This window comes from Taeniopygia guttata, chromosome 7, assembly GCF_048771995.1.
Source record: "Taeniopygia guttata chromosome 7, bTaeGut7.mat, whole genome shotgun sequence".
Taxonomy (NCBI): domain Eukaryota; kingdom Metazoa; phylum Chordata; class Aves; order Passeriformes; family Estrildidae; genus Taeniopygia; species Taeniopygia guttata.
This window is the reverse complement of record NC_133032.1, coordinates 38959553-38983320: the sequence shown is the minus strand read 5'-3', so window position 1 is coordinate 38983320 and position 23768 is coordinate 38959553. Positions and strand designations below refer to the sequence as shown.

The window sequence follows — 23768 nt, the reverse complement described above, 5'->3', positions numbered from 1 at the left end:
CTGTGGTGTCCCTCATGTACTCAAACTCTGGCTGGCATGTGCCTGTTTGTGACATCTTTAAATATGGTAGGAATGAAAATCTGAACGGCCTTTGTAACAGCAGTCAGAATAATGGCCACAAATATGGATAAACTTTCATGTTATTTACTTAGGCTTTGTCTTTATGCACAAAGGGATCTCCTTCCTGGAAGAACGCTGCGGACAGGAGTGACCCTAACAGGACAGTCCTTTAGGGCAGCTGGAGGCAGGAGTGAGGACCCTGCAGCTCTGTTCTACAGCCGGAAGGTGCTGCAGCACAGGTGGTAAGGACGGATGGAGGCAGGAGTGAGGACCCTGCAGCTCTGTTCTACAGCCGGAAGGTGCTGCCAGCACAGGTGGTAAGGACGGATGGAGGCAGGAGTGAGGAACCTGCAGCTGTTCTACAGCCGGAAGGTGCTGCCAGCGCAGGCGGTGCCAGCCGCGCTGCGGGCCCTGCGGTGCTGCGGTCACCGTCAGTCCGTGCGGACGAGCCCCAGCCGCTTGCGGATGAAGGCGGCGATCAGGCGCTGCGGCCGCTGCTGGTACTCCCACAGCACCTCGTGGGACGCCCGGATCTGGTCCCCCTGCAGCCGGTCCAGGAGAGCCACGCACACGACGGCGGCTGCGGGAGGGTGAGTGCGGTCACCTCGAGGCACGGCCCGGCCCGGCCCGGTCCGAGCGGGCCTCCTGCCCGGCCCGGTCCGAGCGGGCCTCCTGCCCGGCCCTCACGCCGCCCCGGCCCTCTCACTGCCCGGCCCTCTCACTGCCCGGCCCTCACACCGCCCGGCCCTCACACCGCCCGGCCCTCACGGGAGCCCCGGCCCTCACGCCGCCCCGGCCCTCACACTGCCCGGCCCTCACACTGCCCGGCCCTCACACCGCCCGGCCCTCACGGGAGCCCCGGCCCTCACACTGCTCGGCCCTCACACTGCCCGGCCCTCACACCGCCCGGCCCTCACGCCGCCTGGCCCTCACACTGCCCAGGCCTCAAACTGCCCGGTCCTCACACTGCCCGGCCCTCACACCGCCCGGCCCTCACACCGCCCGGCCCTCACACTGCCCAGCCCTCACAGGAGCCCCGGCTCCGCTGCCCTCAGGGCTGCGGCAGCACGGCCGGGACGTGCTGTAGGGTCAGGAGAGGCGAAGGGAGCAAGCTGTTGGTTTGTCCAGCACGCACTCAGGTCTTCTAAGGCACACTTGGGTTTTACGGAGCTATGAAATTTGCTCTAGTGTCCTTTTCTAGATAAAATCATTAAGGATGTGTGTTTGACCTTCTGACACAGAAGAGGACCCTTAGAGGGGGCTTAGCCCGTGTGTGAGGAGGAGATGGAAGCAACATGACTCACCTTTGAGGCCACACAGTCCACACAGGGCAGCGAATGCAGTGGACTCCATCTCAATATTCCTCACGCCGGCCTCATAAGCCCTCCTTAAGTAGTCCAACTTTTTTTCACTGGAAAAAGAGCATAATGCACCATCTAATCTCCCCTGACCTGGAAAGGAAGCAGAGAACTGTCACTGTTGGCCTTGCATGGTGTCGTGGAGCATAGGTGCAAATGAGAGGTCCAGGAGTGCCCACATTCTGTCTGAGGCCCACAGAGTTTTCCTGTGAGCAGGTGGTTAATTTGTATTCCCCTCAGCATTAATGCCAGCGAGATGTGTCTCTGTATAGGGGAAAGAATGATGCAGGTTTCAGCCTTGGTGAAAGGTCGAGTCAGGCCTCAGCTGGGAGGTACCAGCGGATGCTGTGCTCTGTGGGAACGGGCCATTGGTGCACATCAGCTGTGAAGTCTGCCAGGTTAAATCCCAAAAATGCCAACTGACTCCAGAAGATGTTCAACAATCTGTGCAGAATGGGAGCACTGAGGAGAGGAAACCCCTTTAATGTGGGTTTAATTTTTCTGCAGGGGCTGCTGCGGATGGAAGCTGGAGCTGCTTGTAGAGGCATTCATAGTGCGGGCAGCACCGGTGTGGTCGGGGAGCTGGTGCCAGGGCACTGGTGCTCCCCTACTGCAGCTCCAGGTACCGCTGCAGGCAGGACTAACACGGTACTCAGGGAGGGCAGCCATCATGACCCTGTTCTCCAGCCCCTCTGCCGTCTCTGGCTGTCCTGCTGTGTACTCAGAGCAGACCTGTGCTCCGTGCAGCTCCTTTTCTTGCAGCGTCTGAAGGCCGTGGGGCAGGCAAATGCTGACTTGTGGCTGGCCAGCCTGGACTGCCCTTCAGTTTATTGCTGCTCCTACTTTAATCCTCTCAAATGGCTTTTTGCTTAAATAAAATATGGACTTGAGCAATACACAGATGGCTGCATCTGCAAGCAGATCTAAAGGTTTATAAATAGTGCTCAGATTATTAATTCTTCATTTATTACGTTTCATCTACTCTGCAATCAGCGTTTAATTTTGCAAAGGAAATGGTTCCAGCGTAACCAAAGTTTGTTTATGGAAATCTCACAGGCAACCTAATGTTTTCCTAGTGTTTGGTAGCTCTGAAGCGACAATCTTGCTGTAGGGGAACAGCTTGGTGGCAAATTCAGCAAGGTGCAAGCAGTGGTACTGTGTGTTCCTAGGGTGGCCCCTGCTCTGCCTGGGTCCCCCTGCACCACGTGAATCTCTGCCTGCAGCCCTTCTGGGCCTGGTTCCCTGGATAGCTTTGTCCATGGAAGAGTGGAAAGACTTGGAATTTCACATGGTGAGGAAGGACAGACAAAGTTGGTTTTACCTTCGTAGAAGTCGTAGGTGCACATGGTATGGCCAATGAGCGTGGGGAAGTCAGGAATGTCCCTGCTGCAGGTGAGTAGTTCCTCCGCAAGGTCCTTGTCCAGCTCGGTACTCCGCACCACCACATCGTCCAGCACCACCTGCTCAAAACGTGGCCGGAAGGAGGAGTCCACAGCCATGTCGGTGATCACAACAGAGCCGGCCTCAATCCCTGTGGAAATGGAAGCTGAGGCTGCCGGAGCTCATAACACCTGTGTCCTGCTGCCAAACTTCAGCACAAGAGGAAAATCTCAATAGATCTACGTGTGCTTGCGGGGCTCTTCTTTTCAGTGAGTAAAGAAGATGTCAGAGAATAACTGAAATTCATGAAGTAGCACAGATGTACAACTGAAATGTTCAGAGTCAGCACAGGATAAGTGATTGTGAGAATGTGTCACTCTCTCCTGTGAGTGACACTCACTCCTGTGAGTGACAGGAGTGTAGCTGCTTCTGGCTTGCAGCTGCATGGGCAGCACCAGTGCCTCAGCCAGGAGACACGGATTCATTTGGGTCACCAATAATCCATATTTTCTGTTTTGAAAGCGACACACAGCTGTAGTGGAATCAAGGCCTTTGTACACTCTGAGAATGTGCACTCTGCCAAGCCAGTCGCTACAAGTTTTCTGGGTTTGACACAAAACACAATACCATGTTTGATATATAGAAAGCTGAAAAATCCTAAAGTTCAGAGCTGAATGACCTTTTTAATGATAGCTGTTTGCTCTGAAGAAAGACCATGAATTGCTTACCTAAGCCCCCAGAAGTACCAATGCGTATAATAGTAACGTCCCGGCATTTTGCATGGTGCAGCAGTTTGATCAGCTCATGAAGCATAATGGAAATAGAAGGGATACCCATTCCATGCTGTTGGAAGGAGAGAAAAAAGAAACATAAGTCCCCATGAGGCTGTGGCAGGTGACAGGTACATGACTGCAACAAGCTCAGGGTTAAGCTGTGGCCTCTTCTGCTGATGATGTCAACAGCAGTTTTTTTGAGGGGGAAGAGACATCTTGGGGTCCTTTTAGTCTGTCCAGGTGAAGTGTCTAACCTCTTCTCCTCCCCTAGATGCTTTAAAGGTTCTTCAAGTTAGTAGAGCTGGTGTTCATCCCTGGGGACCCTGTGCGGGTGCACAGATGGTACCTGTCCTTCAAGGAAGGTCCACAAATACATCCCAACATCTGAATGCTCCCAGACCTTCCCCAAACATTGCCAATCATGTGCTGGCTCGCGTTTTGTTGTCTCCTGCTCATGCTCTGGGAGCAGTGAATTTCCATGAGAACAACCTGAGCCTTCACTTCTCCATGTGCCTTCCAGCCTGTCCTCAACCCCACTGGAGCATCTCTGCTACATTGCTGGGCACAATGGACAGCAGAAGGGTTTGTGTCCCTTGGTGAGGACAGGCTTCAGGGTCAGGTGTTTGCTGCATGCTTGCAGGCTGCCTGTCCCTCTTCCTGGCTGACATTCCCTGCCCTGCTGCCCTTCTGTCCCCAGCCCTGCTGCTGGCACTGGCTTGTTCCATCCTCCATGGGCAGTGATGCCCCACTCCCATCTCTGCTGCTGCTCCCCAGGGCTGGCAGATGTTCTGCAGGCCTGCAGCTGTGGGGCTTCTGCTGCATCTGCCCAGTGCTCTGTTGCTTGTTCATCTGTCTTCTGCTCCATGCTAGATCAACATCCTTTTCTTAGCCTTTTAAGTACCAAAAGTGTTTGGTGCTGTGGAGTTTGGTTTTTCCTCTTGAAAATGCCTCACATTTTTTTGTTTTTGCTATCATCTTCAACAACCTGAAGGAAGCATGTATGGAAGCCCCACTGATTAAGTTACACAGCCAGTTTTTGTGTTGTCTCCTTTCTCTTGGCTGTGAGACCAATGCTCTATTTGCCTTGTATCATGTTTTAAATATGAAACCTTTTTGCATGTTGTTATTTTGGAACATCAGCCTGGCTTATTTGCTGATGGCTAAAAAATTAATTCTCATTGTAAATATTCAGAGCTGGAATCTGTGTTCCTGCCCCTGTGTGTTTGAGCTCAGTTGTGTTTCTAAGCAACTTGCAGAAATGTGATATTGGCAGGAGCTCTGCATGATGCTTCCCAGGGCGGCCATGTGCTCTGCCCCGTGTCTCCTTCTGCACTGGCCAAAGTTGGTGCACGGCCACAAGCTCGGTGATGGTTTGCCTCTCGCCATGTCACTGCTGCTGCCGGGGAACAGCAAATCTTGTGGCAGTTCTCCCCCTTGGATCCTCTCAGACTGATTCCTTCAGGCTTGATTCCCTTGGTCAGGATTGGTTTGGTTTTTTCAGAGGGACGAAACACGAGCTCTGTTGTGTGAGTGATTCCATCTGCTGTGAATCACACTTCAGACTAGTCTTGTGCCTGAAGAAATGGAGTCAGGACCAAGATTTTGGGTGTGAATGCTCCCCAGCACAGCCTGTATTTACTTTTTCCTGTGTTCAGTGCCAAAAATCCTGCTCTAAAAGAATAATTAATAATAAGGCCAGCTTTTTCTTTTAGAGCTTGTATCAAGGCAATACTCCCAGCAGCATTTCATAGTTCATGTGTGGTGGTAAGTGGTTTTGCCTCCCAAACCAAGCTGAGCAGAACACGTGTGTGTCTGTTATTAATGCGGCCCTTTCCAAACGGAGAGAGCAGGTGCTGAGGAATTCTATTCAAACAGGAGCAGCTTTGCCATGGCTAAGGTTGCACTGGTGGTAGTGGCTGAACAGTGAAAAGAGGGAAAAACTCTGCTGGTGGGTGCTGGGGGAGGCGAGGGCACGTGAAGGAGAGGTCGTGCCAGCCCGTGCCTGTGCCGGAGCAGACGGTCCCTGTGCTGTCTGGCTGTGGGACCCGGCCAGGAGCAGCCCCAGACGGCCCCGAGAGCGCGTTCCCCAGAAATGTCCCCAGCTGGCGCGGGACTCACGCTGATGGAGAGCACGGGCCCTGCCCGGTACATGGCGTAGCGGTCCGACCCCGCGCAGATGTCAGCCACGTCCTCCCCGGCACCCGCCAGCCCCAGCTCCCGCCGCATGAACTGGGCAAACGCCCTCATCCTATTGGGGCTGCCGCCGACGCAGACGAACTGCAATAAAATATCAGCGTGTTGGTACTTAGCTAGAACACGAACCGCGAGTCAGCGTGAATGTGGCGGTGGTGGCTGTGCCAGGCACATCTTCCCAGAGAAAGGAGCAGGGTGCCTCTTCCTCACCATCAGTCAAGGGACATTGGAACGCCTGAGGCTCACAAAACCAGGAGTTAACACGAAACCCACCCTGTCACTCTGGCAGGGTGGCGACTGCCCTGGGTCTGGGCAGCCATACAGCTGCACATACTTGGGTATCAGTCCTAGGCAAGAAAATCTAAAATAATTCCACAAATTTGAGCTGGTAGTATCGCCACTGATAGCAAAGCAAACCCAGATGTTGGAGGAGCTCATTGGTTAATTTATTGTATGAACAATGCTGACTGCAATTAGTGAGTATTGCTGGTGGCACAGAGGCCATGAAGTCAGGGAGTAAAAAAGACAAATTTTACATATTAAAGGAAAATATGCTCGCTGAAGATAGGAGGATAATAAGTGTGCAGCTGCCAGGGCAGTGCTGATCCTGCTGCCAGGGTGCAGGGCAGCAGGAGACCATGCTGTGCTGTGCAAGGCTGCTCCAGCCCTGGGCACTGAGGCTCTTCCCCTGCACAACTAGGGGAAGACTCTGGTTTGAAATGAAAGAGCATGCCATCATGACAAATCAGTTTTGACAGCAGGTCTCAGCCAAAAATGATATGATATTCTCCTTCCCTTGTTTCCAGTAGATGATGACCAAGATGCTTTGGACAAATGCCTCCTCTGTCTATCCTCCAACATGGGGCCAATATTAAATCAGATTTTACAGAGCTACAGGTTTTTAAAGGATAATTTTCTGTTGTGATTTCTGCACAAAACAAACAAGGACAGAGAACCTCCTTGCCCAGGCTGCTTTGGCTGTGGAGTCCCTTAGCTGAGCAGCCAGACCCCACCCCATGGGAGCTTTGGCAGCAGCAGGGCCCAGCATGGGCCGGTAGCACCGTGGGATGCACAGCTGGAGAGCCTGTGCAGGGGGGAGCTGCTGCCTCACTTTTGGACCTGCTCTTTACCTTTATGTCCCCAAACATTGCTGGCAGGTTGTGTGTCTTCGTTCCCAAGTCCAGGTGGTACAGGATGTCCTCCTCCATCAAGTCCAGGTGTGGGTTTCTAACAAGGACAAGCCCAGTCCTGCAGGGAGACGATGAGGAGATGGGCTGGGGCACCAGGCAGTGCCTGCAGGGTGGTGGACAGGCAGAAGTGGGGCACAGGGCAGCCTGGAAGCTCCACAAGGGTACACACAGCCTTGGCATTGGACAAGGGATGAAACAGGGACAAGGGACAAGCCAGCTGTGTGTGGTGTTTGGACTAGCTGTCTTTCTGCTCCAGGTAACCTCTTTGACACATCTGTTATTATATCTACGTATTTGGCAAAAAATATGTCTCAGTATTTATCCATTTTGTCAATGGCTACCTTAGCTCTTTCCTTTATAGGGTTTTGCCAGCAATGTCCAGGGGTGATATACTGTGCTGTTTTCTATGTGACAGTTTATTAGGCTCTTGGCAAGTCAGGATTTCACACTTGTCCCAAATAACTGCCTGGCATGGCGCGTGCAGACACTGCAGGCAGCCAGAGGCCAGCTTGCTGTCCCTTTCCACCTGCTCTAAGGGAAGCAAATAACTAACAATGCAGGTTAGTTTTATAAATGGGGCTTAAAGAAACCCAGAGAACATTTTTCTTCTCTTATTGAAACAAATTCAGATGTTCCCCTGTTACTCACCTCGAGTAACCTGTTGTTTCGGTCATAGTGGCTCCGCCAGAGTCAGCTGAAAGCGATACCCTGCCAAAAAGGTAAGGAAAACACTGCCTGTGTTCTCAGCTGTCCAGGTTTAGAGCTCAGAAGAGGTTTCAAGGGGATGTGCAGGGGGTTAAATACCTCCTGTGCTTTGTGCAGCTCCCAAGGTCAGCAGTGGCCAGTCCCACTCCTGTGTGCCAAGATTCCTCCGTGGCTGGCATGGTTCCTCCCAGACTGCCTTTTTGGGCAGGTGCGTCACCAGTAACCTTGACTGGCGGCCCTAGGGCTGGGGCCAGGGGCCTGCTGGCCCTCTGGCTGGTGACATTGTGCCCTCTGGCTGGTGGGGAGGGCACCGGGCACGTGGCTGCACATGTGGGGAGATGGTTTGTCTGAGCTGGATGTTGCTATGCTACCCCCAGGCTGTGTTTCCTCAGCCCTGGGGACTGAAGGACAGCCTGGCCACAGCTGCTGGCGTGGACAGTTCTTCTGGCTGAGCTGTTCTCTGACCCCAGTAGGTGCAAATCCAAAACATCCCTGCATTTGTCTGGGGTGCACAAAACCGGAATTTGGGCTGTAGCCAACTTCCAGCCCTGCTCAGAACAGCTCCTGGACCACCAGCCTGGCCTGGGGAGGCTGATTTCGCTCTCAGCAATGCCCAGACAGTGCTGTTGGCTCTCATGGTCCACCCAGCCCCATCTCAGCCCAGGAACCCATCAGAACAGTGTGCAGTGTGCCAGGCACAGCCTTGCCCAGCTCCCAGTCCAGGGCAGGCAGAGTGCTTGTGGGGCTGCAGGATGAGTGTGTGATGCTCCCGCAGGAGCAGGAGGAGACTGGAGATACTGGTCCTGCTTCCTGTCCCAACGACAGGAGGCACTGCCCTGGAAGATATTTCAGGCAGCTGCTGGAGGGGCAGAATCTGGCATTTGCTGTTGGCCTCTGGGAATTGTCAGTGGAAGCTCTGAAAATTAGAGAAGTGATAGGTAATTAATTACTGGGTGAAAGCACATTGCGTGGGGCTCACTTGCACCCTGCATTCAAGCAGTGATGCAGTCCTGCTTTCCTAATGGGGAGGGACAGAAATTATTGTAACTGAGGAAGCCTTTCCCTGAGCAAATGCCCATTTTGCTACCCATCCAAACACTCTAAATTGCAAAACCCTGTGTAAAAATAAGCAAACACTGCAAGCCAGTGGCCTGGGAACATGTAAATTGGGTACCTTGCCCAATATAGGGTCAGGATAGCTCTGAGAAGGGGAAGGAGCAGAGCTCTCAGGGATATTTCAGGCTTGCTGGAGTCATACCAAAGGCAGGCTGGAAGGATTTCTCTGCTCTGATGAAGTTCTCCCTCCCTGGATGCTGTTCACATATGCCTGCCAAAAACGACTTATTACTGACGCTCTAAAGCATTCCCGAAAAGTAAGGATCTGGAGACTCTTCTCCCTTTCAGAATGCACCAGACTTCTGCGAGGGGCACAGAAAAAGTTTCCTTGAGGCTGCACACACCTTCTGCCTGCCGAAGTCGCTTGGTGTGATTGCTGTGGTTTCGGGCGCACAGCGGATTGTGCAGTGGGCTCCGTGCAGAGCTTCCAGTTGTGTCCAGTGAGAGTTACCTGATCTGGAGAAGAGAGCAGATGGTTTGCTGCTGCTTGCCAGAGGTGGCTGGAAATGCTCTGGGGAGGTGGGATCGGGCTGAGGCTTCTTGTGGATTCTTCTCCTTCTCCAGTCTTGTCTGGTGGAGGAACATGAGGCCCTGGCCCTGCACCCACCTCCAGCACAGCTGGGCAGGGCTTTCATCGGGGACCAAAGGTTCAGCAGAATGGTGGATGGATGAGTGGACAGACAGACAGACAGCTGGACACCTGAGTGACTCTGTGGCAGGGCATGAGTGTTCCCACATGCTGCCTGGGGTGGTAAAGGCAGTGTTGCCACGTGTCCCCTTTCTCTGCCTGTCTTCCATGGCAGAGTATTTCTGGACATACCTGGAAGGGTCCACACCTGCATGGTTCAAACCATCCCACAATAAAACAAATTTCCCAAGCACATGGATAACTTCTTAAATATTTTCTTATGAAAAATAGTGTTCCAGCACAACCTTCTGGGATATCCCTGCCTCCCCTGTGCTGGCAAAAGTGGCAAGATTTTGGAGGGTGTCCCTGCTGAGTGAGCAGGGACAGAGTCCCCTGGAGCCACAGCTCTATCTGGAATGTCAGGCTGAGAATGGTGGGCAAGCAATGTTCCTGCAGTGTTTGTCCCTGCTGTGCCCAAGGTAAAAGGAACCAGTGTGTTCTGTTTAAGTAAACATGATTGCACCAAGGGAAACGGTTGGATTGTGCTTTTGGCTTCCCAGAAGTGACGTTGAAGAGAAGGGACAGCAGTCACCACCATGGCCATTCAGGTTGCAGGGCCTGTCTGGCTCAGGTCAGCTCCCTGCCTGGCCAGTACGAGCAGTCCCTCACCTTTGGTTCCTTTGTCCATGATTGTTTTTCCCATGGTTGGTCTTCTTTGGGATGGCTTTCAGTAAATCCCAAACTGAAGTGTGGCTGTTCTTTTCCTACCTCTCCTGCTTTTCATGGCAGAGGCTGCAGAATGGAATGGAATAGAATAACACAAATGAATAGAATAGAATAGAATAGAATAGAATAGAATAGAATAGAATAGAATAGAATAGAATAGAATAGAATAGAATAGAATAATGGACTAGGATAGGATGAAATGCTAAAATAAAATGCTTTCAGTTGAAAGGGACCTGCAGTGCTGATCTAGCCCAGCTGCCTGCCTGTTTCTCTTCCTCAAAGGAGCGTGGGGATGGTGAGAAGCAAAGAGCACTGCCCCAAATGAGTGTTTGTTTGTGCCTGATTCAGAGCTAAATCCAGCCTCTCCAAGTGCCAGGCAGTGGAGCTGTTACCATATGTGCTAGAGGATGACAAATAAAGCACGATGAAATATACGGCAGAATAACATATGGCAGTGTAGACAGGCTCTCGGCAAGGGAAGAGATGGGGAGAGCCAGCGCTCCCCGCGCCCATCCGACACCTCTTGTCATGTTAAATGCTATTTTAGAGCAGACAGCGCTGGCAGCCTGTGCGCGGCAGGGAGCTCGCACCCGCCGTGCCCTGCCGGGGCTCTGCAGCCTTGCTCCCAGCGAGCCCAACAGCTCCTTCTCCATTCGGCTGGTCTCTGCCTTCCCTCCCGCCGTGCTGCTGCTGCTGCAGCTCTGCCGAGCTGCCGATGACGAGATACTCCAGCGGCCCGGCGCCCAGCCCCGTCTGCGGCCGCCGGTCGGGCCGGGCCGGGCCGGGCAGGCGGTGCCCGCCGCAGGAGTGAGCTCCTGGCGGGGCATGCCAGCCTGTGCTCAGCCCCGCCGCAGGAGTGAGCTCCTGGCAGGGCATGCGAGCCTGTGCTCGGCCCCGCCGCAGGAGTGAGCTCCTGGCAGGGCATGCGAGCCTGTGCTCGGCCCCGCCGCAGGAGTGAGCTCCTGGCAGGGACAGCCAGCCTGTGCTCGGCCCCGCCGCAGGAGTGAGCTCCTGGCGGGGCATGCCAGCCTGTGCTCGGCCCCGCCGCAGGAGTGAGCTCCGGGCAGGGCAGGCCAGCCTGTGCTCGGCCCCGCCGCAGGAGTGAGCTCCTGGCAGGGCATGCCAGCCTGTGCTCGGCCCCGCCGCAGGAGTGAGCTCCGGGCAGGGCATGCCAGCCTGTGCTCGGCCCCGCCGCAGGAGTGAGCTCCGGGCAGGGCATGCGAGCCTGTGCTCGGCCCCGCCGCAGGAGTGAGCTCCGGGCAGGGACAGCCAGCCTGTGCTCGGCCCCGCCGCAGGAGTGAGCTCCGGGCAGGGACAGCCAGCCTGTGCCCGGCCCCGCCGCAGGAGTGAGCTCCTGGCAGGGACAGCCAGCCTGTGCTCGGCCCCGCCGCAGGAGTGAGCTCCGGGCAGGGACAGCCAGCCTGTGCTCGGCCCCGCCGCAGGAGTGAGCTCCTGGCGGGACAGCCAGCCTGTGCTCGGCCCGCCGCTCTGCTGCGATAGCAGAGAATGAGGCACATCACAGTCCGAGGGATGGCTGGTGCATTCCTCTAGCGAGGATTGCTGGCAGTCGGCCTAAGGGAGCAGCAGAAGCACCGGGGAGTGTTTTACCTGACAGGAGGAAAGCCATGTGCCAGCAGCACAGCGATTTCCTGCTCTCCTTACCCGGCTTGTTCTGCGGAGCCAGGAAAGCAAAACGTGGATTTTTATCAGCTGTTTGCTCTGGCTCCGTGTTTTGGCTTGTTTATTATTGGTATAAAGCTGCTCTTGGCATTGGGACCAGACAGTAAAACACTCCCCAAAGGAACCAGGCTCCACAAAGCCTCGGGGCACTAGAGTAACTGCAGCTTGTCAGGACACGTTTCCCCTGAGGGGAAGCACTACCGCAAAGCCATTTATTTCAGGCAGAAATCAGCTGCCTGACCTGTGTTGCTATTCAGGATTTATTCAGTGGCTGCTGATCTGCCAGCCCCGGGTCGCACCACAGGAGGGGCTGAGAGTGCTGCTGCTCCGCTGCAGGAATGTTCCTTCGGGCACTCTTCCTGCCATTCCCTCTCTGCAGCCTTGCCCATGGCAGCTGGGATTCGCCCTGGGAACAGGCAGGGATTTGCCTGCCGTGCCCCAGGGCAGGTGGGGGCCTGTGCCCACGCTCTGGGCGCCCTGCCCTGCTGGGCTGCCCAGGAGGTGAGGACACCAGGGTGGCAGCTACGCACGTCTGCCCTTCCAGGTTCAAGGATCACCAGGCTGGCCCCACACAGGCCTTGGGTAAAGGGTTCTTCTTAGGTTTAAACCCAGTTTCTGGCTGGGGTTGGTGCTGGCTTGCTGCAGGAGCAGGGGTCCTGGCCCGGCTCTGCCTGGTTCTACATGGATTGCTGCTGCCCATCATGGACAGATGCTTTCCCTGGCCCCACATGGATCCACTTCAGCAGGAAGTGTTGCTTCTGGCATCTTGCTTCTTCCAAGACTGTGCTCCTTTCGTGCCTCCAGGCAGGATGAAATTGGTGAGAAGGAAGAGGAGCAGTGGGGCAGTTTGGCAACACAGGCGTCTCATCCGCTCTGGGGTAGGTTCCCCCTTGCCTTCCTCCATGCTGCTTTTTGTTCCCTTCCCACTGCAGGGGTGAGTGAGCTGCTCCAACTCTTCCCACCCCACAGGGATGGGTGAGCTATTGCCTGCTGGGAGTACCCACAGAGGTTTGTGTAAATGTCCAGTTTGCTGTGACAGAGCAGACTCTGAATCGGCAGTGGAACCTGCAAGGGAGCCCCTCTCTGCTTGCTCCCTTCCTGCCAAGTGCTTTTCTGATCTCCAGGCTTCGAATCCAGATGGTGCTTGGAGTTTTTTCTCCCTTTTTCTTTTACTTTTCTTACACAGGTATTTTTGTCCTTTTGTCTTTTACTCTTTGGGCTTGTGGGTGCCTGTCGCAACCGCTGGTGCCTGTGGGTGCAGGCAGGAGGGAGGTCTGGGAGGAGATTTTGGCCACAATAAGGCAAATGACGCAAGGCCTGAGCACAGTTCATAGAGCCATGCTGCTTGTCGAGCCCAATCACGTCTCAGAAGCGGGAAAAGGAGCCATTTCCCATCAGGAAATATGTGTGGGCTTGGGTGGCTGAGCCCCAGCACTGTGCCCCCCAAAGCTGCCCTCCTGCCTACGTGCCCCACATGGATGGAGTGCCCACAGCTGGTGCAGGGCTGGAGCATGGCAGGACCTTGGCCCTGGCAGTGTGGTGGTCTTGGTGACAGCTGCTGCATCACCTCATGTGCTGGATTTGCCGGTGTCTGAGCTCCCTGAGCACGGCTGTTCAGACACTTTTCTGCGCTCCATGGGGGATTAGGGGCTTCCATGCAAGGGCAGACTTACACTAGCCCCACTATTTCAAAATGAAACGTCCAGACCCTACTTTATCCAACTTTATTGCCATGGAAACAGCTAAAGGGGAAAATGCTGGCTCCAGAGGAGGCACTTAGTTCTGCTGGTGCTATTTCAGTGCCCTGTGGAGATACATGGAAGACCCCAGCAAAACCATCCCTGCCTTTTTTCCCTCTTCCCTGCACCCAGGTAAACCAAGAAGGCTTGAAGTCTGGGTTTTTTTCCTTTTTCAAACAATTCCTTTCCTTTTCCCTGTGTTTATAATATTTTCTGTCCCTGTGTCCTTTCTCCTTCTCCTCCAGGAAGGCTGGAGAGGGACAGTTTGTCCTGCACCCCTCCCTGACCTACTGTCGTGCTCTACCAACATGGGAGACTGAGGCCCCAGGCACACAGCAGGCAGAGACTATGGAGCTGGGGACAGGTGGGAGAAGCATGATAGGGGTTAAAAATAATCACATGAAAATCAAAGTGTTCTCTTGCAGCCTTCAAGACAGATCCCTGCCTTTCTCTGAAACTCTGAGGACCAGGGACCTTGATGCAAGTAAGGGATCTGGCACCTCCATGCTTCACCAAGGTTTTTAAGGTTTAAAACCACTGTGCTCAGGTGTGCACACCTTGGGGCAGGGCTGGGTGGGCTGGCACTGCTGCCTTTGCTACCAGAGGAGATGCTTAGCACGAGCATCTCTGTGCTGAGCCCCCTTGCCGGGTTGAGGGGTCCTGTGGGAGCCCAGTGGACTCTGTGCACGTGCTGAGGGCACAGGGTGGCAGGAGAGCCCAGCTCCTTCCTCAGCTGCAAGTGGTACTGCCTCACTGCTTGATGCCACAGCTGTTCTGGTTATGCTGCATTTCTAATATGCAACAACTGTGCATTTTCCTTGTGTGGAAAGGTCAGGAGCAGAAGCAAAGCCCTGCAGTGGAAGGCAGGCCTTGCCAGCATCCTGCATGGGAATGCAAAAGCACTTCGTGTCAGCAGTGCTTGCACTGGTCTGCAGAATGTTTGAAGAGATATTCTAAAATATCTTAATTGTGATTTAAATTATGGGCACAGAGCATTAATCTCTGTCAGATCTGGAGCATGTAAACCTCTGCCCATCTGCAGTGGGATGTGCAGTGCTGCACGTGGGGAGTGGGCAGGGATCCCCTTCAGCTCCCCGGCCCGTCCTGGTGCTGGGAGGCTCCCAGTGGATGTCTGTGTGCCCCAGAGCCGGGCACTTGGAGTGGAGGCAGCGGCTGTCACCCCATTCCTCCTGCCGGTTCCTTGCTGCCCAGCCCCAGCGCTGACTGGCAGCAATTCCTGCGGTGCCCGACTGAGTGCCCAGCGAAAAGCGATGGCTAACGAGGGAATTAATGATGGATTCTGCATCCTGTTTACCAGGAGTTAATTTTCAGAGAGTATTTCCAGGCGCCTTTCAGCGTCTCCAGCTCAAGACTGGAAGGAAGGAGACAGGTGCCACCTTGTGTGGAAACGTTCCTGCATGCAGCAGGCACAGACAGAATTCCTTTCCCCCGTTTCTTTTTGGTGGCGTCATTGCAAACTCCTCCCGGAGGCAGAGCGCAGCCAGCCCTCGAACAGCCCCTGCAGCTGTCTGAGGCACACAGCAGCACGGAGCCCTCGCAGAGGGGGTGCCAGGGGTGCTGCTCGCCCAGTTACAGCCAGTGAAACCCCGAGGAACAGCAGGGACTGCCAGCGGCCGAGAGGCTGGACACGCCTGGAAACATGTGCTGGCAGCCCAGAGAGCCCCGGTGTCCTGGGCTGATCCCAGTGTGGGCAGCTGGGGAGGGGGATTCTGCCCCTCTGCCCTTGTGCTCAGGTGAGACCCCACCTGCAGAGCTGCCCCAGCCGTGGGCTCCGACATCAGAGAGACCTGGAGCTGCTGGAGAGCCCAGAGGAGCCCCAGAGCTGCTCCAGGGCTGGAGCCCCTCTGCTGTGGGGCCAGGCTGGGAGATCTGGGAATGTTCCCCTGGAGAAGGGACGGCTCCAGGTAGACCCTATGGCCCCTTCTAGAGCCCAACGGGGCTTCGAGACAGCTCGGGACAAAGTTTTTCGCAGAGCCTGTTGTGATAGGACAAGGTGTAAATTAAAAGAGAGGAGAGAGAGATTCAGATAAGGGATTAGGAAGAAGTTCTTGGCTGTGAGGGTGAAGAGGCCCTGGCACAGGGTGCCCAGAGAAGCTGTGGCTGCCCCATTCCTGGAAATGTTTACACAGAGGTTTGTCCCTGCTTCCCACCCCCTCACCCAGCTCTCCCCGTGCTCTAGAGCTGAGTTTGGCAGCAGCACCCTGCTATGTGCCACACCACATTCCAGCCATAGTTTATCCCACAGGAGAGCTGTGCTCCCAGAAAGGACCCTGCAGGTCAGCAGCCAGCTGGATCGCGCTGGGCTCACCCAGGGAGGAGGACACGAGTCAGGCTGTACCCTCAGCTGTGCCAGTCTCAGAAGAGCTGAACAAATCTGGGCCCTGCCAAAATGTTTATTTAAATACAACAGCATCTCATGGCACACTCTGGCTGTGCTGGGCTGTCTGCCCTCTGATACACTGCTGCGTTATTTCTGTCACTTACAGTATGGACAGACGTTCTCCCCCTGTCCCATCCCAGCTGTCCAGAAGCATCACAGTGAGCAGTCTTCAGTTCCCTGTCCCGAGTCAGATGATGAATTACTTGTCTTCCCCTAACCAGCCCCTTCATCAGCTATTGCAGAGGAAAATTAAACTTCATGCCTGGCTTTAGGAGAGCAAAATTATGAGAACTGTCCTCATAATGGCTGCTGCTCCCTCAGCCTGCCCTCCCTATCAGCTGCTCAGACGCTGTCCCTTGCTGCCCTGACCCCACTCCTTGTGTTATAGCAGCATCCGTCCTGGTCTCTGCTGGAAGGTATCAGGCTGAGACCCCACATCCAGCACCACCCTCCTGGGTCTGCAGCCCACTCCTTTCCCCCGTGACTGCTCTCAGGATGGAAGAGCACATGCCAAGGCTGTTCCAAAGTGTTCAGTATGGTTTTCCAGCTCAGAACCTGGCCACTGTCTCCAAGCAGAAGCAGCCTGTCACAGAGAGGTGCAGGTGCTGAGACCCTCCTAAGCCCACATGAGATGGGGAGTCTTGAGAGACAAGTGGGAGAAGAAGATGCTGGTGGCTGAGAGGGTTGCTGGCCCCTGCTTTGCTCCTGCAGAGGTGAGGGCTCCCTTGGTTCAACCCCAGGGAGAGAGATCTGGAGAATGGCTCAAAAATCTGCAGTTTAAAAAATGGGATTTTTTTCTGTATTGTCTAACTGAGCCTTTGGTGTTTGCATCTCAAGCTACTTGCTGTGGTCCGAAGAGTCAGAAGCATCTCTTCTTTTTTGGCACAGCCCCTGAGGTGTCCAGTGTGTCCAGGACCTATGGTTTTGGGATGACCCTAAGCCACTGGAGCCAGGCTGGGAGCCACTGCTATCCTTCTCCTGCTGTGCCCTGGTGCAGGTGGATCAAACCAGCTCGCTGAGGTTACCCTAGCAAAAGGCAGATAGAACAGGAGCAGGAGGAAGAGACACCTTGGTAACAGTTGAAGGTTCTTTAGGCTTCCTCAGAAGCCAGGAGCGTCTTTATTGGATGGGGCTGGGGTTTTCTGTTTCCGAGTCCTCTCGCGCTACTCCCTGCTGGAAGCAGGAGCACCCCAGGGCAGCCTGGCACCGCGGGCCCCGTGCTGCTCCATGTGGGCACAGGGAGCTGTGCTTGCTCTCATCTTTCCTTTCGGGCCGGTTTTGTGGGCTGGCGGCCGGGGCTCTGGAGGGAGCGGCGGGAGCGTCCTAACACAGGCCCTGGCACAGCGGGACCGAACCAGGCACTTGGAGCTACCCCGTGCAGCTCTGCCTGTGCCGGCTGGTGACCGAGCCCTGTCCTCCTGTGTCCTCTCCGCCACACGCACCAGTTCGGCAAACGCTCCGCCGACCGCCCTTTGCGTGCCGGTGCTCGGGGCGCAGCCAGCACCGAGAGCCTCGCGGAGCCCCAGCGGGATGTGTCGGTGCCGGTGCCGGCGCCGGTGCCGGTGCCGGTGCCGCAGCCTGTGCCGGTGTCGGTGACGGTGTCGGTGCCAGTGCCGGTGCCGGTGCCGCAGCCGGTGCCGGTGTCGGTGCCGGTGTCGGTGCCGGTGCCAGCGGCTCTCCCTGGCCACCCCCGCGCTCCTGCTCGCCCGCCCGCCGGCACGGCCCCGATCGAGCCAGGGAAGGCTCGGGGAGCCTGCAGCTGGGCTGGCAAGGGGACGCGTACAACATGTGTTACAAGCTCTGGAACTTAAATATTTTGCTGCTATAAATGTTAGCAACGAGAGCTCTCGTTACATTTAAATGCCAGATGACAGAAGCAGAGGCCAAAAACAGCTCCTTCCCAGCCCAGCAGAAGGAGAGGGGCCGGCGGGCCGGGGCTGGCGCTGGGGACAGCGGGCAGAGCGGGGCACAGGGACGTGCCCCGGGAAAGGGACCGCGGGGCTCAGCACCATGGGCACGGCACCGGGCGCTGAGAGGGGCCTGAGCCGGGCAGCGGGCGGGCCCAGTGTCCCACGGCCGCCCAGGGACCGCCGGGCTCAGCACCATGGGCACGGCACCGGGCGCTGAGAGGGGCCTGAGCCTGGCAGCGAGCGGGCCCCAGTGTCCCACGGCCGCCCCGGGACCGCTCCTCCGCCCCGCGCTCGGCTGTGAATGGGAATGAGCCTCCAGCATTTCCACCCGATCCCCCGCGCCCGCTGACTCCGTGGGGCACTGCCATGGGCAGAACCTTGGCCTGCAAAGGCTCCCCCCCAGCTGGGGAGTATTTTCATCGTTTATGTTTCGGCGTAATTTCAATAAATTCCAGTTGGCTGTTCCTGAATAACACCCAGAGCAGAAAGGGACTGTGCAGCCTTGTGAAGTGAATCTTTGCAATTAGAGAACTTGAGCACTTTTTGGTGGGTGTTTTGCTGGAAACAAAGCACTGCATGTGATGGGCTTGGAAAGCACAGGACTAATTACCAGTGCTATTTTAAAAAATGGCATGAAAATGAGTTATGCTGCTAATGCTCAGATGCAAGAACACGGTCTGCTTAATTTAATAATACTGTGTAATTTGTGTAAAACCAAATTGGTAGCAATTATACATTATTGTTAATTACTTGGAGCTGGGCTCTCCTCTCTGTGCTGAATGCACCTGGCTCCCCAATGCCCCAAAGTCCATGGGGTTTGTGATGTAAAGATGCACTCGAGGTAAGGCCCTGACAGAGGAGAAGTTGGAAGGTGCTTGGGCTGGGGCCCTCTCCAGAGCTGCAGGGACAGCAGGCGTGTCCCGCTGCTGTCCCACACTCACGGAGTGTCCTGGGGGAGCCAGCGGGAGCTCTGCATGCGCGGAGCTGCCGGGACAGGCCTCACCGGCTGCTCCAGCAGCCCAGCGTGGCTCTGTCTGTGACTCACGGCCTGACTCACAGACGCCTGATGAAATACATGTACTCCCAGCCACATTCATCACAGCTAAGTATTAGAACAAGCTCTTTAATTTCAAACCCAAGTGCTTCCTGGGGTTTTCTCAGCAGCTGCGCTCAGGCCAGTTGCTGTGCTGGGAGGGGCGGTGATGCAACTTTGCTGCGTTGCAACTGCCAGCTTTGCTTGTTTGCATGCATATATACAGATATATATTTAGAAATTTCCTCAAGGCAGAGAAAGTAATTCATGACAAGCAGCAGCTTGGAAGGTCACCTGGATTATTATTTCTGTACCACAGCTCACCTCGAGCACATAAGCAAAGTCTTTATGTGCTGATGTTAATAATGCTAAAGAGTTAAAAACCTCAGCAGCTCTGAAAGCAATTATCAGGATGGCTTTGTCATGCACAGCCTCATTTTGTGTGCTGCAACTAATTGTATTTTACTGTGTATTTTAGAAGGAATAACAGTGTTTGTTAGAGGTGTTTTTTTGCTGTTGGGCTCCATCTGCCCCCAGGGCCCTCCCCGTGTGGTGCTGCTGGCCTGGGCCAGACCCCAGCCCTGCCTCTGTTGGTCTGGGGCAGTGCTCACCACTCAGCAGAGCTGAAAAGGCACAGAAATCCAGAGGGAGATGGTTTTACCAAATGAGGGGCCTGGTCTGGGGTCCAGCAGCCCCCTCTTTGAAACATTTCCTCCATGGCATCTTTCAGCTGCATGAGCTGTTTCTACACTCCCAGAGCATTGCAAAGTGGTCTGACTTGAAATCCCAGCTGCTCCAGAGACAGGCAGAATTTATGAAGAATCAAGGCAGTTCAAGTTACCATGGAAATTGTTTCAAAACAGAGAAGCCCGATTTTGCTCTACTTGCTGTCTTGGGAGGGTTTTCTGTGTGGAAGGATGACAGGGGGAACCTGCCCCATAGCTCAAGGTATGCTCTGTGCTCTGGGGCCCACAGACTTCTGAAGGCCACGGTATTTGCATAACATTCATGTGTTTATTCTGATGTCTGTGGGTGCAATTTGTGCCCACAGTGCTCCTTTCACATGGACATGCCATTATTACACCTGATTAATGCAAACATTGCCCAGGAAGAAGTTCCAGACTGTGCTGCAGCATGGAAAAAGCCACACAAGGTTCTCCTGCTGGGAACTGGAAGGCCCCAAATTTAATCACACTCCACTCCTTGCAAAGCTGTGCAAAGTCAGCTGTGTATGAATACCCCCATCAGATCCACTCCACCTTTCCTTGGGGGACTGTAAAATACCTGACAAGCCAGATGCTTTGCTACACTCACTGTGACAGCACTGGCATCTGAGGCACAGAGACAGCCCTGTGATGTTCCCCAAATCTTAGAACTGGCACTTCTGACTCTGAGATGGCACTGCCAGCCATTAACCCAAACACTTTGTCATGCTACCCCTCTCAGACTGCAGCCCTGGTTTTCTCCCCAAATAACGTTATTACAGATAAAATTCTACTTACAGCTAGAATTTCTTATCAACAATTCAAGAAAAGATAATTGAAAAAACCCTGCACTGTTTGTAAAGAAAATTTATTTGTAAGGATGCTTATGATGATAAATAAGGATTGGCATTCAAAAGAACAGAAAAATAGCCCTGTTTATAGATGATGCTGAGATTACTTCAATAACCTAATTATTCCCTCTGCTTCACTATTAACTAGAAATCGGTGGCATGTAAAGTGTACGTGATCCAGCTACAGGAGGCTGTGGGCAGGAGCTGCCTAATTCCAGTTCCCAGCACTGGTTCCCCCCGTGGCTGTGAATGAGCCCTTAGCAACAGCTGTCCCTTGGTGAGCCATGCGTGGGTTACTCAATGACAGCTTCCAAAATTCTTATTCTTCTACCAGATGTAAAGTAGAAACCTTTTCATGCAAAGTGCTTCTAACCCATGTGGCTGCTCGTGTCTCCTGGGAACCCCGCAGGCATCAGTGAGGGGCGGCTCTTAGCCCAGCAGTGTCACCCTTTCCTGGGAGCTCGGATAACACATGGGCTGCCACTGTCAAAAGTGCTTTAGGCTGCAAATAAGCAGGTGGGTGTTCAGAAGTGTTGGCTGCCACCTGTGGGGTCTCAAGGGAAACTTGGCACTTCTGGAAATGCAGCTGTTTGGTTAAATTTTGAAAAGCTGTATTAGATACCCAATCTTTGGTCTTCTCTTTTGGAAAACGGTCCTTGTTAGAGCTGTATTTTCTCCCGAGGAACACCTACACTTGAGCTACTTGAATGTCACATTCAGCTACTTGGCAGTACACTATGGAAAATCACTGGCCTTGTGCTGTGGAGCCAAATGTAGACCTATTTGTATTTTTAAGGGAATTAGTATTCTTTTCTCTGTTTAAAACATTCCTGTTACTCATAGTGAGTCAAATCCTGGCCCCATTTAGAGGGCTGTGCATAAATGGGCTGTATGCACAAAGGAGCTTCATTGCGAGCACTTTCCAAACCCTCTGTTCACCTGCCTTTTCCCAAGGGAACGAGCATTCGCCTCCTGCCCTGGCACCAGCGCTGTGATTGCTGCCCACACTGTCCCAGCCTGACTGTGCCACATCTCCGCGTGTCCTGCTCCACTCCTCTGAGCGCCTCACCTCCCGGCTCGCAGACACTCATGCTGCTGCTCGGGAAGCACCGCCTGTGTGGAGGAAAAGCACAACCATGTCCCTTGTGACACGGGAGCAGAATCACTCGGAGTCAGGTTAGAAAAGATCTCAGAGCTCATCGAGTCCGACCTGTGCCCGATCCCCACCTTGTCACTCCAACCAGAGCACCGAGTGCCACGTCCAGCCGTGCCTGGAGCACCTCCAGGGAAGGGGACTCCAAACCTCCCTGGGCAGCCCCTGCCAATGTCTAAAAGACTTTGGAGTGGTCTCTCCTTAGAGACCCGTTCCTGGGCCTCCACAGCTCCAGGTGGTGGTTTGGGCAGTCTTGGGACTCGCTGCCACCACTGGGACAGTGCCTGTGGCTGTCCTTGCACAGCCCCGCAGTGCCTGGCCAGGAGGAAGCCTGTGCTGGCTGCTGTGGGGTGCTGCAGCCTGCAGGGCTCATTGCATGCAGCAGAGCAGTGCTGCAGCATGCCCAGGAACAGACCCAGCCTGGCCTGGGCACGGGCAGGGTGAGGCTCGGGGACTGCGAGGGCAGCCTTGGCTGACCCTGAGGGAACGTGACAGCTGAGGGCAGGCGGTCACCCAGAGTGACCACTGGGCTGGGGGACATCCCTCCCAGTGCCCCCGGGGCTCTGCCATCCCACTGCTCTGCCCCAGTGCCCCCGGGGCTCTGCCATCCCACTGCTCTGCCCCAGTGCCCCCGGGGCTCTGCCATCCCACTGCTCTGCCCCAGTGCCCCCGGGGCTCTGCCATCCCACTGCTCTGCCCAGCGCCATCCCACTGCTCTGCCATCCCACTGCTCTGCCATCCCACCGCTGCCCTGGGGAGGCACAGAGCAGCACTGGGACACACACCCTGTACCATGGGGCTGGGCAGAACATAAGTGGAGCATCAGCTCAATCACGTTTGGGAATTTCTCATGTACTTGGTCTGTTCAGGATTGTTAAGACTTATTTGAAATGTAGGATGTCATGTCCTTGATGCATCATGTCACAATGTAAGAGCTCTGTTGACAGTAATTAGAAGCCTGTGCCTTTCCAGGAACCTCAGTGAGGCTGGCTTAGTGCAGCTGGCACAGGAACACCGGTTCCACCCAAGTCAGGGTGTTTGCATCATGGTGACCTTAATGTGCCTGAGGTGTCCCTGCCCTTGGCAGGGGTGGAACAAGGTGGGCTCTGAGATCCCTGCCAACCCAAACCATTCTGGGATCCTGGGACCTGGAGTATGATTGAAGTACCATGGTTGCAAGAATATATGATTTTGGGGAATTAATTTGGGTGGATGAGGGAGGGTTAGAACTTCAAGATGAAGGAAGACACCTTCAACCTTAAAAATTATGACATGATAATAACTACTCTATGTATAATTTGGTGTGAAAATTGGAGTCAGATTATTTTTTAAATAAAATGGCTGTGACCCCCGGAAACAGCACGGATACGGCTGTGACCCCAGAGCCCCCGGACACAGCACGGACACGGCTGTGACCCCCGGACACAGCCCGGACACAGCCCGGACACAGCGCGGACATGGCTGTGACCCCCGGACACAGCACGGACACGGCTGTGACCCCCGGACACAGCACGGACACAGCACGGACACGGCTGTGACCCCAGAGCCCCCGGACACAGCCCCGGCTCTGCAGTGGCACCGCTGACCCCACGGGCTCTGCCAGCCCGGCCCAGCGGGGACCCAGGGCTGAGGGCCGCCCGTCCCGGACGTCGCTCCCGCTGGTGGGGACGGGATTCCCGCTCCCCCGAACCCGACCCGGACCCGAACCGAACCCGAACCGTGACCCCAACCCGCACCCAACCCGATCCCGCAGCCGCCGTGTCCCCGCGGCGCCGGCAGGGGGCGCCGTGCGGCGGCGGGCGGAAGTGACGCGCGCGCTGCCGGTGCGGGCGCCGCCCCGCCGCCTCCTTTGTCAGCGGAGCCGCCGCCGCCCGCGGCCGCCCCCGGCCCCGCCGGCCCGAGCGGGGCAGCGCCGCAGCACGGCCAGCTCGGCCGGCGCCGTCCCGCCGTCTGCCGGCCCAGCGGGTGAGTCCCTGCCGCCGGAGCAGGTCGGTGCCGCCGCCGGAGGCTTGGCGGGGGCGGCGCCGCGGGGTGCGGGCGGGGGGCGCACAAAGGCCCCGCGGGGCCGCGGCCGCGCTCGGGGCGCAGCTCCGCTGCGGCGGGGCGGGCACGGCCGGGCTGCCCTGGCTCTGTTTCGGTTAGCCCGCGGTGTTTCGGCGGGGCAGAGG

The 23768-nt window shown here is 55.5% G+C and overlaps 2 protein-coding genes and 1 long non-coding RNA gene across 4 annotated transcripts in view; 2 read left to right on the top strand and 1 right to left on the bottom strand.

The window, feature by feature from the left end:
* Positions 1-128: 128 nt before the first annotated feature.
* On the bottom strand, positions 129-11803 carry UPP2 (uridine phosphorylase 2). The gene is made up of 9 exons (XM_072931811.1): positions 11738-11803; positions 7759-10195; positions 7603-7662; positions 6895-7012; positions 5690-5848; positions 3527-3641; positions 2740-2949; positions 1365-1511; positions 129-640 (listed from the first exon to the last, which is right to left on the bottom strand). Exons 2-9 carry the CDS (start codon positions 7836-7838, stop codon positions 492-494), a joined length of 1038 nt encoding a protein of 345 aa, XP_072787912.1. The 5' UTR covers positions 7839-10195; positions 11738-11803; the 3' UTR covers positions 129-491.
* Positions 11646-17487, top strand: LOC140684512 (uncharacterized). Its single transcript, XR_012056884.1, has 3 exons — positions 11646-13680; positions 13794-16662; positions 16838-17487. It is a non-coding gene; the product is annotated as an uncharacterized lncRNA (long non-coding RNA).
* Positions 17488-23411: 5924 nt separating this feature from the next.
* Positions 23412-23768, top strand: part of ACVR1 (activin A receptor type 1) — a 43261-nt gene continuing 42904 nt past the window's right edge. Inside the window, exon 1 of one of the 2 annotated variants that reach the window (XM_030278219.4) lies at positions 23412-23565. The gene's annotated coding sequence lies outside the window, so the exon portion shown is untranslated. Of the gene's footprint in view, positions 23589-23768 lie in introns of both variants that reach the window. The other variant, XM_072931798.1, reaches the window with a different exon arrangement.

What these genes read in the sequence shown, in the direction of transcription:
- UPP2 (XM_072931811.1), bottom strand. Translation starts at nt 7,838, where the DNA reads ATGCCAGCCACGGAGGAATCTTGGCACACAGGAGTGGGACTGGCCACT. An exon ending in AGCTGCACAAAGCACAGGAG is followed by an intron (nt 7,663 to 7,758) that starts GTATTTAACCCC and finishes CCTTTTTGGCAG; the next exon opens with GGTATCGCTTTCAGCTGACT. An exon ending in GGCCCGTGCTCTCCATCAGC is followed by an intron (nt 3,642 to 5,689) that starts GTGAGTCCCGCG and finishes TCCTTCCAACAG; the next exon opens with CATGGAATGGGTATCCCTTC.